Source organism: Pithys albifrons, chromosome 22 (genome assembly GCF_047495875.1).
Source record: "Pithys albifrons albifrons isolate INPA30051 chromosome 22, PitAlb_v1, whole genome shotgun sequence".
NCBI lineage: Eukaryota > Metazoa > Chordata > Aves > Passeriformes > Thamnophilidae > Pithys > Pithys albifrons.
Window position 1 is genome coordinate 3,329,429 of NC_092479.1, and position 20,796 is coordinate 3,350,224.

Consider the following 20,796-nt stretch of genomic DNA (forward strand, 5'->3'; position numbering starts at 1 on the left):
GCATAAACAGCTTGTACTTTTAACCTGCACCTCACAAAAGCACCAGGAATGCTGAAGAATCATAAAAACGGAAGGCAGGAAGGAAAGAAAACAAAAGGAAAGTCTGAGCTCAGCAGAACCATGGGAGGACAAAATGCAAGCACAGGGGAAGCATTAACAGGAATTTCAGGACCACAGGGACAAGCTGGGGGACAAGCATTTTAGGCCATTTTTGAGGACAGAGATGAAATGATTTCCAGGGCAAGCAAGTTTCCACTGTCTGGAGTTAACCAGCATAGATAACCCTGGTTGGGTGAGTAGCAACACCTGAAATCAGATGCCTTCAGCTCCTAATTCTGCTCCCTACTCATGTAGAGACTAAACCTGGGAGAGGGAAAGGCACAGGAATGATGTTCATAGCAGAAAGAGGGCTCAGAGCAGAGATCTGCCACACAGGGACAGTATTTACTCTTCAAAAGGCTCCAGGGACAGTGTCCAGGAAACACACCTTGTTGCCAGACCTGGACAGAGCTCACAGGAGAGCACACACAAACCCAAGGCAGCAAAAACACACTGCAAGAATTGAGTATTGTAAGAAAAAGCAGCACCCGCTTTGGTTGGGTCAGATCAATATTACAAAGGTCTTTGTTTCCAGTGTTTTTCCCCAAAAGCTCAGTTTTCTGTGATTCCCTCTTTGCTGAACTGAAATGCCATGCAGGACCCTGGCAGAATGTTACCATGTGATGGATGATTAGGGATATCAGCCATTGGAAACTGCAGGAGGAAGCAGACAGAGATATACCAGGCAGGAGAGCACTAAACAGGCACAACCACAAGCAAAATCCATTCCTCTTTGGGAAACTCCACTTGGAATAAAATGCCACGCTCCACAGTCACCACTGGAAAGAGCTGAATGTTTGTTTAAGGCACCACAGAGCCCCAACTGGATTGAGACAACCCACACAGCCACAGAGCTTAATCTTCAATTTATTGTGCAACAAGCATGAATAACTTTGTCCCCCAAGTTCCTCCAAACACATTTATAGATACAAAATCGAATGATGTTCCATAAACATGGCTGTTGTTATTTAAAGATTGATGTCTCCTGTCTTCCCCACCAAAGGAAATTATTTCATTGAAGAACAAACAGGCAGGTAAAAGAGCAGAGCATCACACTAAGCTCTTTAAGAAGGTGCTGTTGCTCAGCCTTATTTTGTTTGGAGCATTATCTGTGCTAACTGGACAGTCTGACTCAGCCTTGGACCCTGCAGCAGCGTCACCACACAACTACAACAGTTAGGAACAGACATAAGTGGGGTTTGAGGACGATGTGCTTCCACTATTCTGCGTACAAGTGTAGGTACTAATGCTGCTGACGCTCACGTTACCAGGCAGCACCTCACCTGGAAGCTTCCAGGCTGTCATTTTACAGCTCAGAGGAGAATCAACCCCAGACCAGCAGTGATTTCCCCAAGAACAAAGAAATTGCACGTCCTTTGTCAGCTCAGCTTTCTCACAATGCTGTTTGAATTGTGATGTTTCCATGTAAAGTGCAGCCAGACAGTGCCTCCTCCCACCCACCCCCTTCGAAAGGGAACCTGCTTCACTCAACACAAACTTCCAAGTGGATGAAGAATTCCCAAATGGGAGCAAAACCAACCACATACCTCAGGACACCTGCAGGGTCCACACACCCTCCCACCTACAGAGTAAGGAAGCAAGGGCATCTCCTCTGGCAAGGGGAGAAAAGCAGGGTGTGCTAACACTTGTGAGAGGAAACTCAGGCTCTTAAACACAGGCCTGCAGTTTGTTCCCTAAAGCACTACAGGATTCTGGGCAGACAGAAAGGACAGGTTCCTATGTGCCTTTAGAAAGTGCCATATATCTGAGATGCTCGTGTTCCAGGTGATTCCTTCACCCAGAGCAGCTTCTCCAGGCCAGCAACAGGAATATTGCTGCCCAGAGGTCTTCAAACTCGAGGTTTGCCAAAAAGCACATCTTCATTTTGGTTTCTACCCGGCTCTTATCCACCAGCCTGTTGGTGAGTAGGGTGGCAGCAGACTGGCAGAGGAGCCAGGCAGTCATCTGGTCAGGTTTCAGGGTCCTGGATCCTACAACACTGTCACCCCAGAGGCTCAGGTGAAGCACGTTTGCAGCAACTCTGGCAGACAACCTCTGCAAGAGGAGGAGAGGGAAGATTAGCTGATCCCTCTGCACTCAGTCCCATCACCAGCATGGAGCAGCTGCACTGCCAAAACTCCCTGGGTGTCCCCTAGACCACCCTGTCAACCAAACAGCTCTTTGTCACTATTACTGTCAGGCTGCTGAGTGAAACACCCAGTTTGAGGTTCAGTCCCAACACAAATACCTGCTGAAATCCCTGAAATGATTCAGCACCACTGTCTCTCAGCAGACTTGTCTGGATTTGACCCTTATGGAGGCTGCAGTGACACCTGGACCAACTCCTGCACCCGGAGCCCTCCAAGGCAAAACCATCCACAAATGACACTCACAACAATGTCTTACCTTGTTGGGATCCCTCTGAAGCAGCATCTTTATCACTTGCTTCACCTCAAGGGGCACATGATCAGGCAGACTTGGCAGCTGGTCCTCCTGGTAACTTCTGCTTTCCAGAGTTGAGTTCCCGTGGCCATAGAAAGGATTGGCCAGGCCCAGGATTTCGTAGGCAATTGCTCCAACAGCCCAAGCATCAGCTTTACTGTAGTTGATCACTGTGCCTGGACCAGGTGATGCTGTGATAACCTGCCATAGAGAGGGGGATGCTCAAATAAACAGCCTGAGTCTGGCCTCTGCACTAAAATTTAATTTTCAGTGGGCAAATCAGCATTTTTCCTGTAATAAACTGAAAAGGTGAGTTTTATTGAAATTTCTGGTGTAAATATTGGCATGGAATAAGCCTCTGGCACTGCTCAGCCCACTGGGATGCTGGGAGGAGTTTGGACATTGCACCTAAGCTTTAGCTGGTGCCACTGACTGTCACTCACAGAGTTCCAAGGGCTATTTCCTGCTGGAATTATGGAGACAGGAGACATGCAGATGAATAACTGACACTATGGCAGGGTGCTCCAGGTCCAGCAGGCAGGTAAGGGTGTCTTGCCTTTTATTAGGGTTATCATCAGAGAAATAAAAAGGAACTGTCAGTAATTTCACAACAGCCTTGAACTGCAGCCAAAACCCACTGTTGCAACACAAGGCCTGCTGCATAAAATTCCTTACAGTTAACACAAAGAAAGGGCCTGAATAAAGACTGAAGAGTGAATTTTGGGTGGAAAGACCAGTTCTGCCTCACAACACTGACTGATTACGTTTCACCTGTTAGAGCTCAAGGTGTCTGTTGGAGAATGCTCAGCACAGATGCTTACCAAGCCTAACTCAAGTTAGGACACAGACCTTCTATGCTGCCAAAACTTTTAGTCCTGACAGCAGGACAAGGAGAAAACCAGCACCACAAACCACCACTACAGAGGAACTTACCTCAGGTGCCATAAGGCAGCCGTTGCCACCACGATCCACGTAGGAGCTGGTGAAAGGCAGCCTCAGGCCAACACTTTCATCTGCCAAACAGCAGCCAAAGTCGGTGATGACCAGCCAGGGGCAGCCAGCTGTGAACAACATGGGGCTGGCAGAGTTAGGGGTCAGTTTGGGAGGACCTGGCTGCACTAAACACCACATCACACCCAGCTTGGTGCCCTCTGCAAACTGACTGAGGGTGTAACTCCATCCCCTCATCCAGACAGCTGATATTCAGTAGAGCAACCTGGTCTAGTGGGAGTTGTGCCTGTAAATGGCAGGGGGGTTGGAATGAGATGAGCTTCAAGGTCCCATCCAACCCAGGCCACTCTATGATTCTAAGTTCTGAGCCCTGGGGAACATGGAATCCTCCACATTGTGAGCTCTGTCTGCCCATTGGGCCTCTCTCAGGGAAGACAGGGTGCACTCCAGTAGTCTCTGTCTCTCCCTGATACTCTTCAACCTAATTCTTGCACTCCCAGTTACACAGACCTGCCGGCTGTTGCTTCCTGCCTGTTTAAATCTCAATCACATTGAAAAAGAGCTCAGTGAATTAAAATCTCTCTGTGAGACTGACAGAACAAGCCCTTGAAAAAGCTGCTTTTGGCTGTAACACCGTCAGTTCTCCTCCCACCCAACCCATGATTCATCATCCCAGAGTGCAGCACAAGTAACCTGGCTATGGGGTAGGATTTTAAGAGGCTCTCTGTGCTCTGGCTTGGGAGAGATGACAGATCCAAGAGCCTGAAGGAAAGGCACCTGTAGCATCCCAAATGTGGCATTACTGGATGCTCCAGTAAACATTGGCTGTGCTCATGCAATGCATCACCTCGGCAATACACTGTGTCCATGTTAATGATCCCAAACCTCAGGCACAGACAGGATCCACGACTTCCCCACTGCTGCAGTGACAGCAAACACTAAGCTAAAATTAAACCTGGGACTCTTCAAAGGGTTTGATGCTGTTTACCCCACACATGCAGCTGGGTGGGACTTCCCCAAATACCTACACGACTGTATCACTTCTGTGAATTAACTGGTGTTTATCCTCAGGGATCTACATACCAGAATCGAATTCAACCAGGATGTTGTCAGACTTGAGGTCTCTGTGTGCTATCCCGTGTCGAACAAGATGGTCCACACCTTCCAAGAGCTGCAGAATCATCATTGTGGAGAGGCGAACATCCGGAGTGTTCTCCCGCAGATACTGGCGCAGCGTGCACGGGTAACTGGGCAGAACAAGGGGAAACTGGGAATTAGCATCCTGGAAGCTTATCACTGGTACTTCAGCCTCAGTGTTGGCTCGTCTCATTACTGATTCCACCCCATCTCTAGCAGTGTGCTCAGACTAGGGGTGAAGTTCAGGCTTAGCAGGGCAGACAAATGGGGACAAACTCCACATTTCTTACTTTAATTTGGGGTAATTATTAAAAAGAACAGCTTGTGTTCATTGTGGAAGCAGAGTTAGAATCTCAAGGACTTGGAGCAGGTCCTGGGAGGCATTTCCAAGAGCATACTCTGCTCTTTGGCAGCAGTCCAGGCCCAAGCTTTGCAGGGACCTGAGTAGCACAGAGAACCCAAGGCACGTTAAGCAGCTTCTCTCCACCTACTTCTTCATGACCAAGAAGAGCGTCCGGCTGTGACCGATCCCTCTGGGATTCAGGCTCAATGGAAGCATGTCAGGATAGTCAGCAAAGGCTCCAGGCAGCAAAGGGACAGAGGATGTGAATGCTCGGATCACCTGGATTATATTCGGATGAGGTTGCAACTTCTTTCTCCCGAGGATGGGTTTTCTGTGCAGGAGAAACACCACAGATTGCATCAATCTCCTGGTCAGTTCTGATGGATCACAGACATGTTGCTGTTATTGCTGGAATTACTTTCCATTAATATGGCACGTCCTCCACTCCAGAGTTCCACAGCAGTGAGCAAACACGTTGATTCTGCACTGGAAACCTCATCAGAAAGAGATTAAAGCTGCACAGTGTGGATTACAGGACTGCACGTTTAGCAAATTGTCAGACACTCACATCCTGGAATCCATTCAGTGAGGAAGAACAAGGCAGCAGCCTCTTTGCCCTCAGAGCCATTTCCCAAGCAGCACCTCAGACCAGCATTTCCAAGGTGGATGCAGAACACCTGAAGCTTGAGTGGATCCACCACAGCAGCTCCCAGCATCTTTTCCACAGTTCAGAATCTACCACAGCAAACTGAACCAACCAAGGCTTCCCAGGGGCTCTCCTGTAACTGGGTACCTCTACATTTTCAGACAGCAAATACAGGTGCTTAACCTGCACTGGTTTTTTGGTAAAAAAAACCCTCACACATAAACACACAGCCTTTCATTTTACTCAAGCCCTACAAGCCCTTCCACACTGCTAGCAAAGGCAGTCACAGGCTGCTCCTCCATTCAAAAAGAGCTACAGCAGCTCTAGAGGAAAACACTCAAACACAATGACTTTGTTAGACACAAAATAAGGATGAACTTCACACCAGGAGGATCAATGTAAACCCTCAATTTTATGGCACAGGCAGGAAGCTCTCACTACCATGAAAAGCAGGTTACCTGCCTGTATCTGCAACACAGATCTCTCATCTCCTGAATGTCAAACACCCCTTTGGCTGCTCTGTTGCATTCCCAGCCAGCCACTTAGGGCACAGAATTCATTATTCATTTGTATTGGCAGCTGGGATGGATTTGAAATTCAAATCAGACAATCTGGGCTGTGGACTCCATTGTTTCAAATGGAACAAAAATATGTGTTTTGGAAAAAAAAAAGACAGCTAACTCAAAGTAATTTAAGTTTCCATGAGATTTTTCACCTTAATGCTGTTTGCTCACTTCCCACTCAGGTGAAAGAGAGGGAACTGAGTAATTTCCATTTTCCTTCTCACAGGTTTCCCTGCACTAAAACAGTTTCAACCTCCCTGCCCAGCACCCATTTGACACCAAACCAGTTCTCAAATCTCACAGTCAAATTGTATTACAGTGAAATCATTTGATGTTTAATACACTCAGACTGTTACTGACTGCAGGTCTGTATTTCTGCAATTAAAAACCACCACGGTGCACATTTAAATGATGTTTAATCAGTAGCTCCTCCAGCCTTTTAACTCAGCAGATATCAACACATTTCACACACAGAAAATAAGGCATTGGGAAGGAAGTGCCTGGGTACAGCCTCCCATCAGACCCTTGGCAGGACCCCAAATGCTCACAAATTATTGGTGTGCCCTTCCAACACCTTCTGAACCACAAAGTTTAGCTGTGGGTATTCCCTGCACACCAAACTTAGTAATCCCCAGGTTTACCTGCTTTCAGGAACTATTCTAGAAAGCTCTGGCCACCTTCTTACCAGGGCACATTCCTGTAAAATGAGCCCATGGATAAAATTAACCCACCACCATCTGAGAACCATCACCATTTGCACAGTGTCCATACCTGTGGCCAGAGACAGCCCCGTATTCCCCGGATAAAGCAACTCCAGTGGCTGGGACGAGCTCTCGGCCCATGGCATCAAGGATGGCTTCACTTGAGGAACCAGCCTGCAACAACAAGCACACCCCACCTTGGTTCAAGCTCCAAAACCATCCACTGTGGGCTGAAAGCAGAAGATCCTGATGCTGGCACTGTGTCTGGAGCTGGATTCACTGAGATTAGATTCCAGGGACTTTCCTGCCTTGAAAATCAGGGAAGGCAATTAACTACTTAAAGAATTCACCAAGGGATGTGGCAAGGCCTTTACCTGCAGGAAGAAATCTGTTCATCCCTTTAAATGCACCCTTGACTGTCAGCACTCCAAGCTACACCTTCACACTCATTTTCAACTCCCAAACCCAAGTGGAAAAGCCCAGAGCCAAATGCCAGGGTACTTCTGGAGCCCAAGGGATTCCAGATGTCAGCATTTTGGAAGACTCTTGAAATACCCACTTGTCACATCAACTCTTCCATAGGGAAAGACCCATGGCTCTTTTTAAATGTGGAATAGCCACACTGAGGGCTTGGATCACCAGTCACCCAAGGTGGGAAGCACTGGAGCAGAACTTGGACAGTCACCTCACAGCAAGGGGACCCAGCAGGATCCTGTGACTCTTCAGGAAGAAAGTCCATCTCTGTGGTGACACTGAGAGATCACCAATTCTTAAATCACAGGCTTTCCTATTCTTAGAACCTTTCCCTCAGAGCCAGCTTCAGAAAACCTTTTCTTCCCAAAACATCCCCTGTATACCCCACAACTCCAGCAACAGGAGCTCTCAGTGCTAATTCCAGGGGATGATGAAATGCTAATTACCTCGCTCTGGGACTCTTTGCTAACACTCCATGTCTCCAGTGTCACCTCTCAACAGCTTGTTGTGACACACTCATCCTGCCCTCCATAATTAGTGCTTTCCACACTCCAGTATTAAACATCCCAGCCAGAATTCCCCAGAAACAGACACAGGGATTCAGAGCTGACTCCTTACCGAAATATTCCACATCATTTTGATAGCTAAGGGAAAAGTCCCTTTTGGTTGGTGTTTCACTACAGGCTCCTCTTCAGCTGCTTGGGAAGCCGAGCCACGATCCTGCGGCACGGCTGGGAGGCGGCTGCTCCCCGCACATTCCCGAGGATTGGGAGAGAAAGGAATGGCAGCTTCATACACAGCAGCACTGCAGCCCTTCCCGATGGGCTGGCCGATGAGATATTCCTCCAGCTTGAAGCCCTGCCAGCGGAAGGAGCTCAGGGGATCTTTCTGGGGCTTGTTCTTCCCAACAAACACCGTCTGAAAGGAATACGGACATTAAAAGCTGCTCAGTTATTCCAGACTTCCCAGCGAGGGAGAACTTGGCGTTTAGGTGGTATTACACATCCTGTTGGGTTGGTCAACATGAAAGCCAGTCAGGCTGTAACCACTGGGGTCTAATCCTGTTGGGTTGGTCAACCTGAAAGCCACAGTCAGGCTGTAACCACTGGGCTCAAATCCTGTTGGGTTGGGCAACCTGAAAGCCACAGTCAGGCTGTAACCACTGGGCTCAAATCCTGTTGGGTTGGTCAGCCTGAAAGCCACAGTCAGGCTGTAACCACTGGGCTCAAATCCTGTTGGGTTGGGCAACCTGAAAGCCACAGTCAGGCTGTAACCACTGGGCTCAAATCCTGTTGGGTTGGTCAGCTTGAAAGCCACAGTCAGGCTGTAACCACTGGGCTCAAATCCTGTTGGGTTGGTCAGCCTGAAAGCCACAGTCAGGCTGTAACCACTGGGCTCAAATCCTGTTGGGTTGGTCAGCCTGAAAGCCACAGTCAGGCTGTAACCACTGGGGTCTAATCCTGTTGGGTTGGGCAACATGAAAGCCACAGTCAGGCTGTAACCACTGGGCTCAAATCCTGTTGGGTTGGGCAACATGAAAGCCACAGTCAGGCTGTAACCACTGGGCTCAAATCCTGTTGGGTTGGTCAGCCTGAAAGCCACAGTCAGGCTGTAACCACTGGGCTCAAATCCTGTTGGGTTGGTCAGCTTGAAAGCCACAGTCAGGCTGTAACCACTGGGCTCAAATCCTGTTGGGTTGGGCAGCCTGAAAGCCACAGTCAGGCTGTAACCACTGGGCTCAAATCCTGTTGGGTTGGTCAGCCTGAAAGCCACAGTCAGGCTGTAACCACTGGGCTCAAATCCTGTTGGGTTGGTCAGCCTGAAAGCCACAGTCAGGCTGTAACCACTGGGCTCAAATCCTGTTGGGTTGGGCAACCTGAAAGCCACAGTCAGGCTGTAACCACTGGGCTCAAATCCTGTTGGGTTGGGCAACCTGAAAGCCACAGTCAGGCTGTAACCACTGGGCTCAAATCACTGTATCCCAGAGGAAAATAATTTGCAGATTACATATTATTGTCTGGAACAATTTACCCCTAAAATAGCCTTTTCCAAAAGTGCCCTTTCTCAGAGATGAAAAAGAATGGGGAGTGATTCCGAAGGGATTTTTGGTTTTTCCATTTTTGTAGATTTTAGAAGTACTTGTAACTGTAGTAAAATTTAGTGTGCTAATATTTCTAACAGCTTAAGTTCAATGTTTATACGTGCCAACCTCTGCCACTTATCAGTAGCTCAAGTTCTTTTAGTTATTTATTCTTGTTTAGACTCTCTTCAAGGTAAAGAACTGAAAGATATCAAAGGCCTGCAGAATGAGACATAAACACGGGGCAGAGTGACCCAGAAATCACAACACTGGAAAACCTCCTTTGAGTGCTGAGGAAGAGGAGTGCTGAAGAGCAGAGGGTCTCATTGACCCCAGAGCCAATTCCTGGGGGTGGGACCAGGGCTGGACTGAGAGCTGTGTAAAGTCATCATTGGATGGATCCTATTATAAAAGCCATGGAAATTAGAGCTTGGGAGAGCATGTGCATGTCATCATGTATTCCTGTAGGCCCTAGGCCTGACATTAAAGGACATTTACTTTTTATCTTATCCCACACCAACGTGGCTCAGAGTCCTGCTTTGCTGGGGGTCTCTCACAGCATCAGGAGGAGTCATTTGCCAATCTAGAATATAAATATTTTTTTGCCCAGAGAAGTTGCAGCTGCCCCATCCCTGAAAGTGTTCAAGGCCATGGTGGACATGGCTTGGAGCAATCTGGGCTGGTGGAAGGTGTAATTGAGAAGAGCTTTCAGGTCCCTCCATCCCAAACCATTCCATGATTCTGTGATTGTGGAAAGACAAGCCTAAGTGAATACTTCTAAAAAGTGATGCACTATTACATTTTTCTCACTCTCCCTAAATAAATCAGGCAAACAGCATTTAAAAGAAAATCCAAGAGCAACAAGAAAAACAACGCCCTGAGCTTTTCTGGCAGTCGAGTACAGGGGCTGGTTAGTTGAAGGAAAACTGAATCCATGACAGGAGGGAGCTGGGGAGGAAATCAAGAGATGTGAGAAAACAACACACAGGAGGCTGTTCTGGAGTTTCAGGACAGGCCTGGTGGTGCCTCAGCTGTCACCTGGAGTGATACAAACCAGTGCATTTGTCTACAGCCCCGGAGTGGTGGTGGCCACCCTAGGGATGTGTTGTGGGACAAAGGGACACAGATCCAGAGACAGGAAATGGAACTACCTGGCAAGAGCAGTGGAGAGAAAACACTCTGAGAAACTTCAGGAACAGGCAGAACCTCCATGGGAATGTGTCTGCCAGTCAGTGGAGCAGGTGACAGCTGGCTCTGGGCACCAAAGGTCTATTTTTACCCAGGAAATATGTTCAACACCATCCATCACCAGTGCCCTGCCAGCACAGCCTGGCCCAGCACTGCAGGGTCCCCGTCTGTCTCAGGGAGAGGTGACAAACCTGGGGACCAACACCAGCGTCCTGGGACACGAGATCCCCATCACCAGGGCCCTGACCCCCTCCCTTTGTGGGGGCACAGGGAATGAGGGGCTCCCCACAGTGAAGACCCCTCCCCATACCCGCTTTAGGGTGTTGAGGGGCTGCTGAGCAAGAGGCCTCCCCACTCCCCACCTCTGGGGATGTGTCTCAAAGCAGTACCCCCACTTTCCTTGGGGGAAGGTGGGGAGATGTGTTTAGGGGGCTCCCCATTGCAGCGACCCCCTCCCCTTTATGGGGGGCTAAGGGGGTCCCCAAAGCAGGACTCTCCCCAAAGCAAGATACCCTCTTCTCCTTTATGGATGGTGCCTAAGGGGCTCCCCAAAGCAAGGACCCCCATCCCCTTCACAGGGATTTCCTCAAAGCAGGAACCCCTTGTGCCCTTCATGAAGCATTTCTGAGGGTCTCTCTAAAACAAGCTTCCCCTCTCCATCCGCTTCATGAGGGATGTCTGAGCTCCCCACAGCAATGCCTCTCCCTCCCCTTCACGGAGGGCGCCCCAGCCGGAGTTCCGGGCCCGCGGGTCCCGCCGCCGCCCCCTCCCCACCTGGATATGCCGGCACGCCGCCTCGGCCCGTCGCTGCTCCTCCAGGCGCGGCTCCACCAACCCCAGCGCCATGGCCAGCGCCAGGCAGGCCCCGCCGGGGCCCCGCCGCGCCGCGGCCGCCAGTCCTCCCGCAGGGCCGCGCAGGAGGAGGCGGCCTGCGGCCGGCAGCCAGGACAGCCATGGCCGCCAGGGAGAAGCCGGCGGGGCGGTGAGGAGGCCGGTGCGGGGCTCGGTGCGGCGCTCGGTGCGGGGGGCGCAGGGCGGGCGGGGCGCGCAGGGCGGGCGGCACCGCGGAAAGAACCGCAGGGCCCGGGCCAGGAGCAGCCGCACCGCCATGGCGGCCTGAGGGAGCGGGTGAGGGGCGGGGCCGGGGGCGGGGCAAGAGGAGCGGGACCAATGGGGAGAGAGGACGCGCCCCGAGACACGCCCCTGGTAACACGAGGCCACGCCCCCAGCGGTACGGAAGGGATTGGGATATGGGTTGGGATATTGGATGGGATATTGGATGGGATATGGGGTGGGATATGGGATGGGATATGGGTTGGGATATGGGGTGGGATATGGGATGGGATATGGGTTGGGATATGGGGTGGGATATGGGGTGGGATGGGATGAGATGGGATATGGGGTGGGATGGGATGAGATGGGATATGGGATGGGATATGGGGTGGGATGGGATATGGGATGGGATATGGGGTGGGATGGGATATGGGATGGGATATGGGGTGGGATATGAGGTGAGATATGGGATGGGATATGGGGTGGGATATGGGATGGGATATGGGGTGGGATATGGGGTGGGATATGGGATGGGATGGGATATGGAATGGGATATGAAATGAGATATGGGATGGGATGGGATATGGAATGGGATATGGAATGAGATATGAAGTGGGATATGGGATGGGCTTGGGATATGGGATGGGATATGGAATGAGATATGAAGTGGGATATGGGATGGGCTTGGGATATGGGATGGGATATGGAATGAGATATGAAATGGGAGATGGGATGGGACATGGAATGGGATATGGAATGAGATATCAAATGGGAGATGGGATGGGCTTGGGATATGGAATGAGACATGAAATGGGATATGGGATGGGATTTGGAATGGGATATGGGATGGGATGAGGATATGGGATGGGATATGGGATTGGGATATGGGATGGGATATATGATGGGATATGGGATGAGATATGAGATGGGATTGGGATAAGGGATGGGACTGGGAGCACGGCGTGGAGTGGGGCGTGGAATGGGGTGTGGAATAGGGCATGGAATGGGGCATGGAATAAGGTATGGAGGAGGACATGGAATGGGGTATGGAATAGGACATGGAGTGGTACATGGAGTGAGGCATGGAATAGGATATGGAATAGGGTATGGAGTGGAGCATGGAATGGGACGTGGAATGGAGGGGCATGGATTAAGGCATGGAATGGAACATGGAATAGAGTAGGGAGAGGGGCATGGAATGGGACATGGAGTGGAGTATGGAGCAGTGCATGGAACAGAGCATGGAGCAGGGTGTGGAGCAGCATATGGAATGAGATATGGAATGAGGCATGGAATGGCACAGAGCAGGGCATGAAATCATACATGGAGCAGGGCATGGAGTGAGGCATGGAGCAGGGCATGGAACAGGGTATGGAACAGGGCACAGAACAGGGCACAGAGCAGGGCACAGCCAAGGTACAGCCTTGTGCAATGCAGGGCACAGAGCGGGGCACAGCGGGGTGTGCCTTGTGCTCAGCAGGGCATGGAGCAGAGCATGGCACTGACCTGGGCACAGCCAGAGCACTCATGGAATCACAGGGTCCCAGAATGGTTTGTGTTGGCAGGGACCTTAAAGCTCATTTCCTGGACAGGGACACCTTCCACTAGACCAGGTTGCTCCAAGCCCTGTCCAACCTTGAACATTTCCAGGGATGGGGCAACTCCAGCTTTTCTGGGCAATCTGTGCCAGGGTCTGCCCATCCTCATTGTGAAAAGCTTCTTCCTTATATCTAAATTGACCCTATTTTAGTTTAAAACCACTATTCTTTAAAGGGCCCTGCTAAAAGTCTGTCCCCATCTTTATTATAAGCCCCTTTTATGCACTTGAAGGGGCTCTGAGGTTTCCCCAGAGCCTTCTCTTCTCCAGTCTGAGCAGGTCCAGCTCTCCCAGCCTGTCTCCAGAGCAAAGGGAGACTCCAGCCCTTGGAGTATCTCCGTGGCCTCCTCTGGACTTGCTCCAGCAGCTCCACATCCTTTTTATGCAGGGGGGTCTCACCTGAGTGGGGCAGAGGGGCAGATTCCCCCCCTTCCCTGCTGCCCTCACTGTGGGATCAGCCCAGGACATGGCAGGTTTCTGGACATGGCCAGGTCATGTCCAGCTTTCCATCCTGCAGCACCCTCAAGTCCTTCCCTGCAGGATTTCCATTCCTTCATCTCCAGACAGAATTGTTTCAGGGGATTGCCCTGACCCAGGTGCAGCACCTTGTTCTTGGCTTTGCTGGTGGTGTTCCCATGGCACAGCCACCACCCTGGCAGCAGGACAGCCCAAGGGACCTCATTCCCTGTGTGTCATCACTGGCTACAACTGCAAGGGATAAACCAGAACTGCTTTTATTTCACTTGGGCATGGGCAGAAATGCCCAACCCAGCAATGGTTGGGAAATATCACACATTCATTTGTCATTGTGCATAATTAAATCAATAGTACAATCAGCAAATGGCACTACACTGGAGGAACAAAACCCTCCAAAAGCCCTCAGAAATTCTTCACCCTCTTCTTCCCCACAAGTGGAATAAAACCAGGAAAAAAAGCTGGAGAGAAATGAGCAAAGGACACACTTAGTGCAATAACCATCCTGTTCCAGCAATCCACCTAATCTGGATTGGCTCATTAATTACTGCTGGGGCTGATGGAGCTTTTCCTTCTCTTCAGAGCTGAAGAATCCAGCATTTTCCCAAGCAATGATTTTTGCATTATTCAGGAGTGGTTTCTGTATCAACAAGCCCAATCTTGAGCTGTGCATCAAACTCTGCTCTGTCTGTGAACTCCTTACTTGCCTATAGGGATATCTGGACACTTTTTTACTAATAACAGGGAATTTCTGTGATTTAACTTTGCAGTTTCCTCAGGGGGAGGTGGAGCTGGTGTCTGTGAATCAGCACTGAATCAGAAGATGGGAGGAACAGGTAACTCAGCACTCATTGTGTCGTCCCCAAAAAGCTGTTTACATTGAGGAAATTGGGGAAAACCTTCCTCCTCTGCTGCCTGGGGAGAAAGTCTGGTGGTGGCCACACTGCTCACACCTTCTGCAGGTCCTCAGGGCCAAAGGAGAGTGGCAGAAGCTCCTCCAGCCTCTTGACAATGTAGGTGCCATCTGCTTTGGTCAGGTAGACATCCCAGTCTGTGCCAAACTAGAGGGGAAGAGTGGGGAGAAGAGCCTGATGAGGGAGAAGAAGGGAAAAGAACCTGCACTTCTTCCTCAAACTACTCACATAATGTCTTTTTTTAAGTTCATGGGAAGCATCCCTCTCTATTGCATGGATATTTTGGGCTCAGATCCTGTGTTTTTACTCCCCCAGGGTGAGCCCTGTTGCCTCCAAACCTCCTCAATCCAGCCCTCTGATCCATTAAATATTAACCACCCAATAATGGGCTGTGGGTGCCGAGGTGTCTGTGGGGAGGAGGGAGGTGGGAGAGGGATGGGATCTGTGGGAAGCTCAGCTTTTTCCAGGAAAACCCCAGTTTTCAGGCATGTCAGAGGTAGAGCAACGACTTCAGGGTCAAACTCTGCACCTGGAGGAATAAAACCAGGGGAGGGCAAGCCAATGGATCCCCACCAAGCACCCACTCGTATGGGACAGGGAGGAATATCCCTTTCTCAGCAAATAATGGAATTTGAAGAGCTCTGGGGCTGAGAAAAGGGGGTTGCCCCCCCTTGGAACCTCTGGGGATTTTCGTGGGAGATGCCTGGCGTGAAGGAATCATGTCTGGGGCCAGAGGACAATCCCTGGAGTCAGGGGATGAGACACAGGGTCCCCACATGAGCTGTCACCTCTCTCATCACTTGTCTGCAGGCGCCGCAGGGTGTGATGAAGTCCCCCATGTCACTGTCAAAGGAGAAGACATAGAGCTCAGTCCTGAGTCCAGAGGAGGGGGGAACACCTCCAGAAGACCTTCAGGCATGCAGAAGACCTTCATGCACCAATAAATATGGAGCCACAACAGATTTCCCCCCCCCAGTTCCTCCAACAAAATGCTCAAACCCCTTATTTCCCAGCCAAACACTGGGGCTGCTGCTGCAGAAGCTGCCCCTGGGCTGCACTAGGGGTTTTCCCGCTGTGCCCCCATCCCATCCTTTCCCATTCCAGCTCTCAGAGCACCCTCACCTGGCGATGGCCATGGCCTTGAATCTGGTGTGCCCCTCCGAGATGGCTTTTTGGATGGCAGTGCGCTCAGCACACACCCCCAGGCTGTAGCAGGCATTCTCCACGTTGCAGCCTGTGGGGAAAACCCCGGCATCAGCCACCCCAAAACCCACCGGGTCATTTTTTTTATTTTTTTTATAGGGGAATTTCCAAAGAAAGTCTCTTTTCCCCCTCTTCCCTTATTTATTTCCCGTATTTTGCCATCCACCGTGATCTTTGGCTCTCTCCGGGCTGGCGGCTGCCGAGAGGCAGCAGGGAAGGACACACAGCACGAACACCCCGGGATGACCCCGCTACACCCCCACGCACTTCCAAAAGCTTCCCATGAGCTCCCCAAAATCCCAGGGAGGGGTCTCAGCGCCCCGACTTACCGGAGAAGATCTCCCCACCGGCCGTGAGCAGCGCGGCTCCCACCGGGAAGCGACTGTAGGGGCAATAGGCACAATTTTTGGCCTCCCGGCTGCGGCGCAGCAGGAGCTGCAGAGGGTCACCCAGGGGCTGGCCCGAGGGGACAGCGGGGACCGGGCGCTGCCCGCCACCCTCCATGCCTGCACCCGCCTGCCCTGCCCGCTGACGCCGCGGTTAAATATTTCCTCGCCTGGCCAAGACTCCGGGATAACGCCCCGGCGCGCAGCCGAACCTCGGGAAGCATCCCTAGGGACAGCCCTGGCCCCCAAAGCATCATGCTCGGGGAGTCCCACATCCCCTCCCCTCCTGCCGTCTCATTTTTTCCGATTTATCCTGGTTTTGTTTTTTACTTCCTCCTCTCGCTGTCCCGGCAGAGCATTTTTCCGTCTTGCAGGTTTGTTTTTTTTTTTCTTTCCCAGTTCAAAGCTGGTTCTGTGGCTCTACAGGAAAATGTCATTAAGTCATTCCTGAGGGCGAGGAACAACAGTTCCTGATCGGTGAGATCAAAAGAAATAAATTAATTTGATTGAAAACATTAAAAATAAAATCTGTATATATCACATTTTCCGGGGACTTTTAACTACAGGCAGCAGGGAAATCTGGCTGAAGACACAGGTGGTAAAAGCCCCTTTTTGTGTTGCCCTTATGCCAGAGCCCAAATTCCATTTGGCTGGTGCTTCCATGGGAATCAGCCCTTGCAGGGTAAAAGGCTCCTGGGTGATCAGCAAATTGCTTTTTAATTAAAGATTTCTCTATTTTTCCCCTGGCCTGAGGAGATTCCTGCCCCATTTTCTATCTACAGGGACAGGTGTCACAGCCCCCAGGGATATACCACTAAGATTTTTGCCCGGTTTGCTGGAATTTGAGAGGATTTTGACTTTACCTGCAGGTTATGCCAGCAAGTCTTGGTCCTGGGTCACTGCTGAGAAGTGGCACCCAAATTGGCAGCGGCTTCTGATGGCACAGAAACTCTGGGAGCCGAGTAGGTAGCACGGGGCAGTGAGGCCAACACAAGAAACCAAAGCTGGGATCCGTATTGTCCAGGGAATGACCAGGAAAAGCCACTTTACTCCCACTGAGGGTGTTTGTTCACTCTGGAACCCAATGACACAATCAGGTACTTGCAGGGTCAGTCAGTCAAGGCAATGGGCAGTGAGAGGAGGGATTGACCACCCTGAATCCTTCTTTTCAGCTTTAAAAGTGCAAATCCAGGTTGTTTTCCCCTATAAAATGAGCTACAGATTCTCCTGTGCCCCCCACCCTCTTACGTGCCACGAGGCCCTCAAAAACTGGGAGAAAAAAGGCAAACCAGTCCCAGGGCAGCTGTGGGAGCAGATCAGAGCAGGGGGACCCCCCTCCTAAATGTGGGATCTACAAATAAAGGAGCTTTCTGGAAGGGTTTAAACCTGCCTTGTCAAAATGAACACTGAGCAATTAAAGAGTTCTTACCTCTGTCAGTAAGGGTGAGAACAGCAGTAATCAGGGACAGAGGCTGGCACCGACAGAAACCTTGCCCATTTGCACTAATTCCCTAATTGCCACCTCCCAGAAACCATCCTTGCACTGGGATCAAACCACACACGGCGTTTTTGCAGCAGAAAAGCTGAAAAACAGACAAATTCATGCAATTTTTATTATTTTGGCTGCAAAATCCTACGAGGCTGTCGAGGCCGCGGCACTGAGAGGAGCGGGGCTGGTGCTGTCTGCCTGTGAAACAGCTATTTTAAGGCTGTGTTTGCTTCACTCAAACTGTAGAAAATCTGGGAAGCTGCTGGGAAATGGCTTCCTGCTCACTGCAACACTCCCCTCTGGTTTTCATCCCAAGTGGGCTAAAACTGGGGGTACACAGTGTAATTTTACTCCTTTCTCCTCTTTATTTTTCAATCTCAAAGCAGCTGGAGCATCCCCAAGCCTGGGGGTCTTCCTGTTATATCCACAAAAAGCTCCAGATGGCAAAAAAAAAAGGTGGAAATCACGGTTTGAGCCAAAGCAGCTGAATCCTGAGCAGCCTCAGACTGTGCTGCAGGGCTGAAATCTCACAGCGCTCCCCAAAAATCCCCCCAGGCTGCACCGTGTGGAAATAACCCTTCATTTTCCCTGGAGACTCGTTTTCCCGGGGCCTTGGCCAGAGATAAAAGCAACAGGTTAAAAGCCAGCTCAGCCCAAAAGTAAAGGAGCAGCAAGGAGGTCTGGCTGGCTTGGGAAAACCTGGGAAAAATGGGAGGGGGAGGGGGGGGGTTGGAGGAAAAAATCCCAGCAAACCTGCAGGATCCTCAAATCCTGGCACACACCCTTGTGCAACACACAGATTTGGGGTGGAAAAAATCCATGCCAGGGTCAGAAACATCATCTGACTCTCCCCCAAGTCATCCCTTCGCCACCAAGATTGGAAATAAGGGAATTGAGGTGCTGGAGGGGGTCTGGCTGCCGCATGGGGGGTGGTGGTGGTTGGTGTCATTTCACCCTCACGTCTCCATCCCTGCCGGAGCAGGGAGAGAACGCACATCCAGGAGTCGGTGGGGGCCGTTCACCGGCGGCTCCCCGCGTGCTCGGGGAGGTGGAGCAGCCCACGGAGAGCCGCGTCCCCGCAGCCGCCGCCGCTCCCGCAGCAGCATCAGGCGCAGGCGGCACAGCCCGAGCGCGGCGGCGGCTCCTCCTCGGCCGGGCGGCTCCGCATCCTCCGTGGTCCAGCGGGCATCGTGCACGGCGGCTGCATCCCGGGGTAGGGGCTTCACCCCCGAGCGGGGGAGGCTGTGCGGGGACACCCCCCAGCCACATCTGCGGGCTGGGGTGGCGGCGTGCGGGTCTTTCTGATTGCCGGGATTAAAGCGGAGCGTGCGAGGCCGGAGCGGAGATGCTGCCGTGGCGCCGGAGCAAGTTCGTGCTGGTGGAAAATGAACGTAAGTGCAAAGGCAAGAGCCTGGGGCCGGGGCTGAGCTACGCGGCGCTGCTGGCCGGGTTCCTGCGCTCCTGCCCGGACCTGCTGCCCGAGTGCCCGCTGGAGAGGCTGGGCAGCGTCTTCCGTGGGAAGCGCCAGAAAGTGGAGCTCAACAAGGAGGACCCGACGTACACGGTGCGGTACCTGGGCAACGCCGTCACCCTGCACGCCAAGGGCGAGGGCTGCACCGAGGAGGCGGTGGGCAAGATCTGGGCGAAGAGCGAGGCGGGCGCCGGCGGGGCCAAGATGAAGCTGACTCTGGGCCCCCAAGGCATCCGCATGACCCCGAGCGAGAAGGGGGCTCGACGGCCGGGCCACGCTTACCTCCTGCACCGCATCACCTACTGCGCCGCCGACCGGCGGCACCCCAAGGTGTTCGCCTGGGTGTACCGGCACCAGGTGAAGAACAAGGCGGTGGTGCTGCGCTGCCACGCCGTGCTGGTCTCCAAGGCCGACAAGGCGCGTGCCATGGCCCTGCTGCTCTACCAGACCTCGGCCTCGGCCTTCAGCGAGTTCAAGCGCCTCAAGAGGCAGAGCGATTTCCGCCACGTGCAGCAGCAGCTGCTGGGCGACGCCATCGTGCCCTTGGTGCCCCTGCGGCGGCTGCTCAACGCCAAGTGTCCCTACCGCCCGCCCGCCGAGAGGGCCCGCTGCGCCCCGCGCCTCAGCTCCATCCTGGAGGAGGAGGAGGACGAGGCCTTCGGCCCCGGCGCGCCTTTGGGGGACGCCGGGCGGGCGGCGGTGCTGCGGTTGGCCAGCGACATGAGCGGGTGCAGCCTGCGCGGGCCGCGGCCCCCCCTGTGCTGAGACCCCTTTTTTTTGGGGGGTGGGAGCCGCCCCTGCGCCCCAGGCCGGTGTTGGACCCTCCTCGGGGATGAATCCGGACAAGGCAGTGGCTCCCTTACAAGGAAGACCCATTGTGGGGTGGTGGGTGTGCACCCCCTCGGCCCCACACATGAACCTGCTCTCAGTGCCTCCTCCGCAGTGGCCATAATATAATATATTATAATATAATATAATATAATGCTAATAATAAAATCAATGTGTGTTTTCTGCGGTGTGACGGCGCCTGTGTCCCACCCGGAGCCTGGAAAACGGCAGAGGAAGAGTTAAGCTCAGCATCGAGGTGATTTGGGGTGGTCTCTTCTGGATTTACCCCCCGCAAAGGAAGCCGAGGAAAGGGGGGGCTGCGGCGTCCACGGCGCTTTCTGCACCCTCCCTGCAGCACCGAGGGCTGGGAGAGCAGCTCTGGGTAGTCATGGCAACTTGGGGGTTTAAATATAGAGCTGGGGGGCGGCTGTGCCTCCTGCGTCAGGGAGCTGGGAGGGGGGTCTGGCCCCTTGGACCCCCCTGGAGAGCGAGACCTGGCCTGCAGCCCCCTCCCCACCCACCCTGAAATTAGTGACAAGGCTCTGAAGATCAACAATTTACCAAAACCTGCTAATTATTTTCTTCCTCTTTAGCTGCTTTTTTTTTTTAGAATAAGCAATGGCAAGATGGGTGGGGTGGGGCAGGGTCTTGTGTGTGTGTGTCCCCTCCACAGGGACCTGCCACCCTGAATGGGGTTCAATTAAGAAACAATCAAATCCAATGGAATGGAACAAAATCCTTCCTTTTATTCAGCGCT

General features: G+C 52.1%; 3 protein-coding genes across 3 annotated transcripts; 1 reads left to right on the forward strand and 2 right to left on the reverse strand.

The window, feature by feature from the left end:
• Positions 1 to 948: 948 nt before the first annotated feature.
• PINK1 (PTEN induced kinase 1) lies at positions 949 to 11,759 on the reverse strand. The gene is made up of 8 exons (XM_071575778.1): positions 11,399 to 11,759; positions 7,975 to 8,274; positions 6,953 to 7,056; positions 5,121 to 5,303; positions 4,576 to 4,739; positions 3,475 to 3,602; positions 2,506 to 2,742; positions 949 to 2,154 (listed from the first exon to the last, which is right to left on the reverse strand). The coding sequence occupies exons 1-8, from the start codon at positions 11,732 to 11,734 to the stop codon at positions 1,894 to 1,896; spliced, it is 1,713 nt and encodes a 570-aa protein (XP_071431879.1). The 5' UTR covers positions 11,735 to 11,759; the 3' UTR covers positions 949 to 1,893.
• A 2,233-nt stretch (positions 11,760 to 13,992) lies between these two features.
• CDA (cytidine deaminase) lies at positions 13,993 to 16,574 on the reverse strand. Its single transcript, XM_071575685.1, is given in 6 exon segments — positions 13,993 to 14,809; positions 15,451 to 15,505; positions 15,785 to 15,896; positions 16,195 to 16,377; positions 16,380 to 16,430; positions 16,433 to 16,574. Coding segments are annotated over 6 exon segments (609 nt in total). The 5' UTR covers positions 16,527 to 16,574; the 3' UTR covers positions 13,993 to 14,695.
• Positions 16,575 to 18,689: 2,115 nt separating this feature from the next.
• On the forward strand, positions 18,690 to 20,189 carry FAM43B (family with sequence similarity 43 member B). Its single transcript, XM_071575711.1, has one exon. It carries the CDS (start codon positions 19,086 to 19,088, stop codon positions 19,974 to 19,976), a length of 891 nt encoding a protein of 296 aa, XP_071431812.1. The 5' UTR covers positions 18,690 to 19,085; the 3' UTR covers positions 19,977 to 20,189.
• Positions 20,190 to 20,796: the final 607 nt, after the last annotated feature.

Bases quoted from the DNA above. Each gene is read 5' to 3' on its own strand.
- PINK1 (XM_071575778.1), bottom strand. From the start codon at position 11,734: ATGGCGGTGCGGCTGCTCCTGGCCCGGGCCCTGCGGTTCTTTCCGCGG. The intron at 7,057-7,974 runs GTAAGGAGTCAG...TTGTTGTTGCAG, and splicing joins AAATGATGTGGAATATTTCG to GCTGGTTCCTCAAGTGAAGC. The intron at 2,743-3,474 runs GTAAGTTCCTCT...TCTCTATGGCAG, and splicing joins GCTGCCTTATGGCACCTGAG to GTTATCACAGCATCACCTGG.
- FAM43B (XM_071575711.1), top strand. From the start codon at position 19,086: ATGCTGCCGTGGCGCCGGAGCAAGTTCGTGCTGGTGGAAAATGAACGT.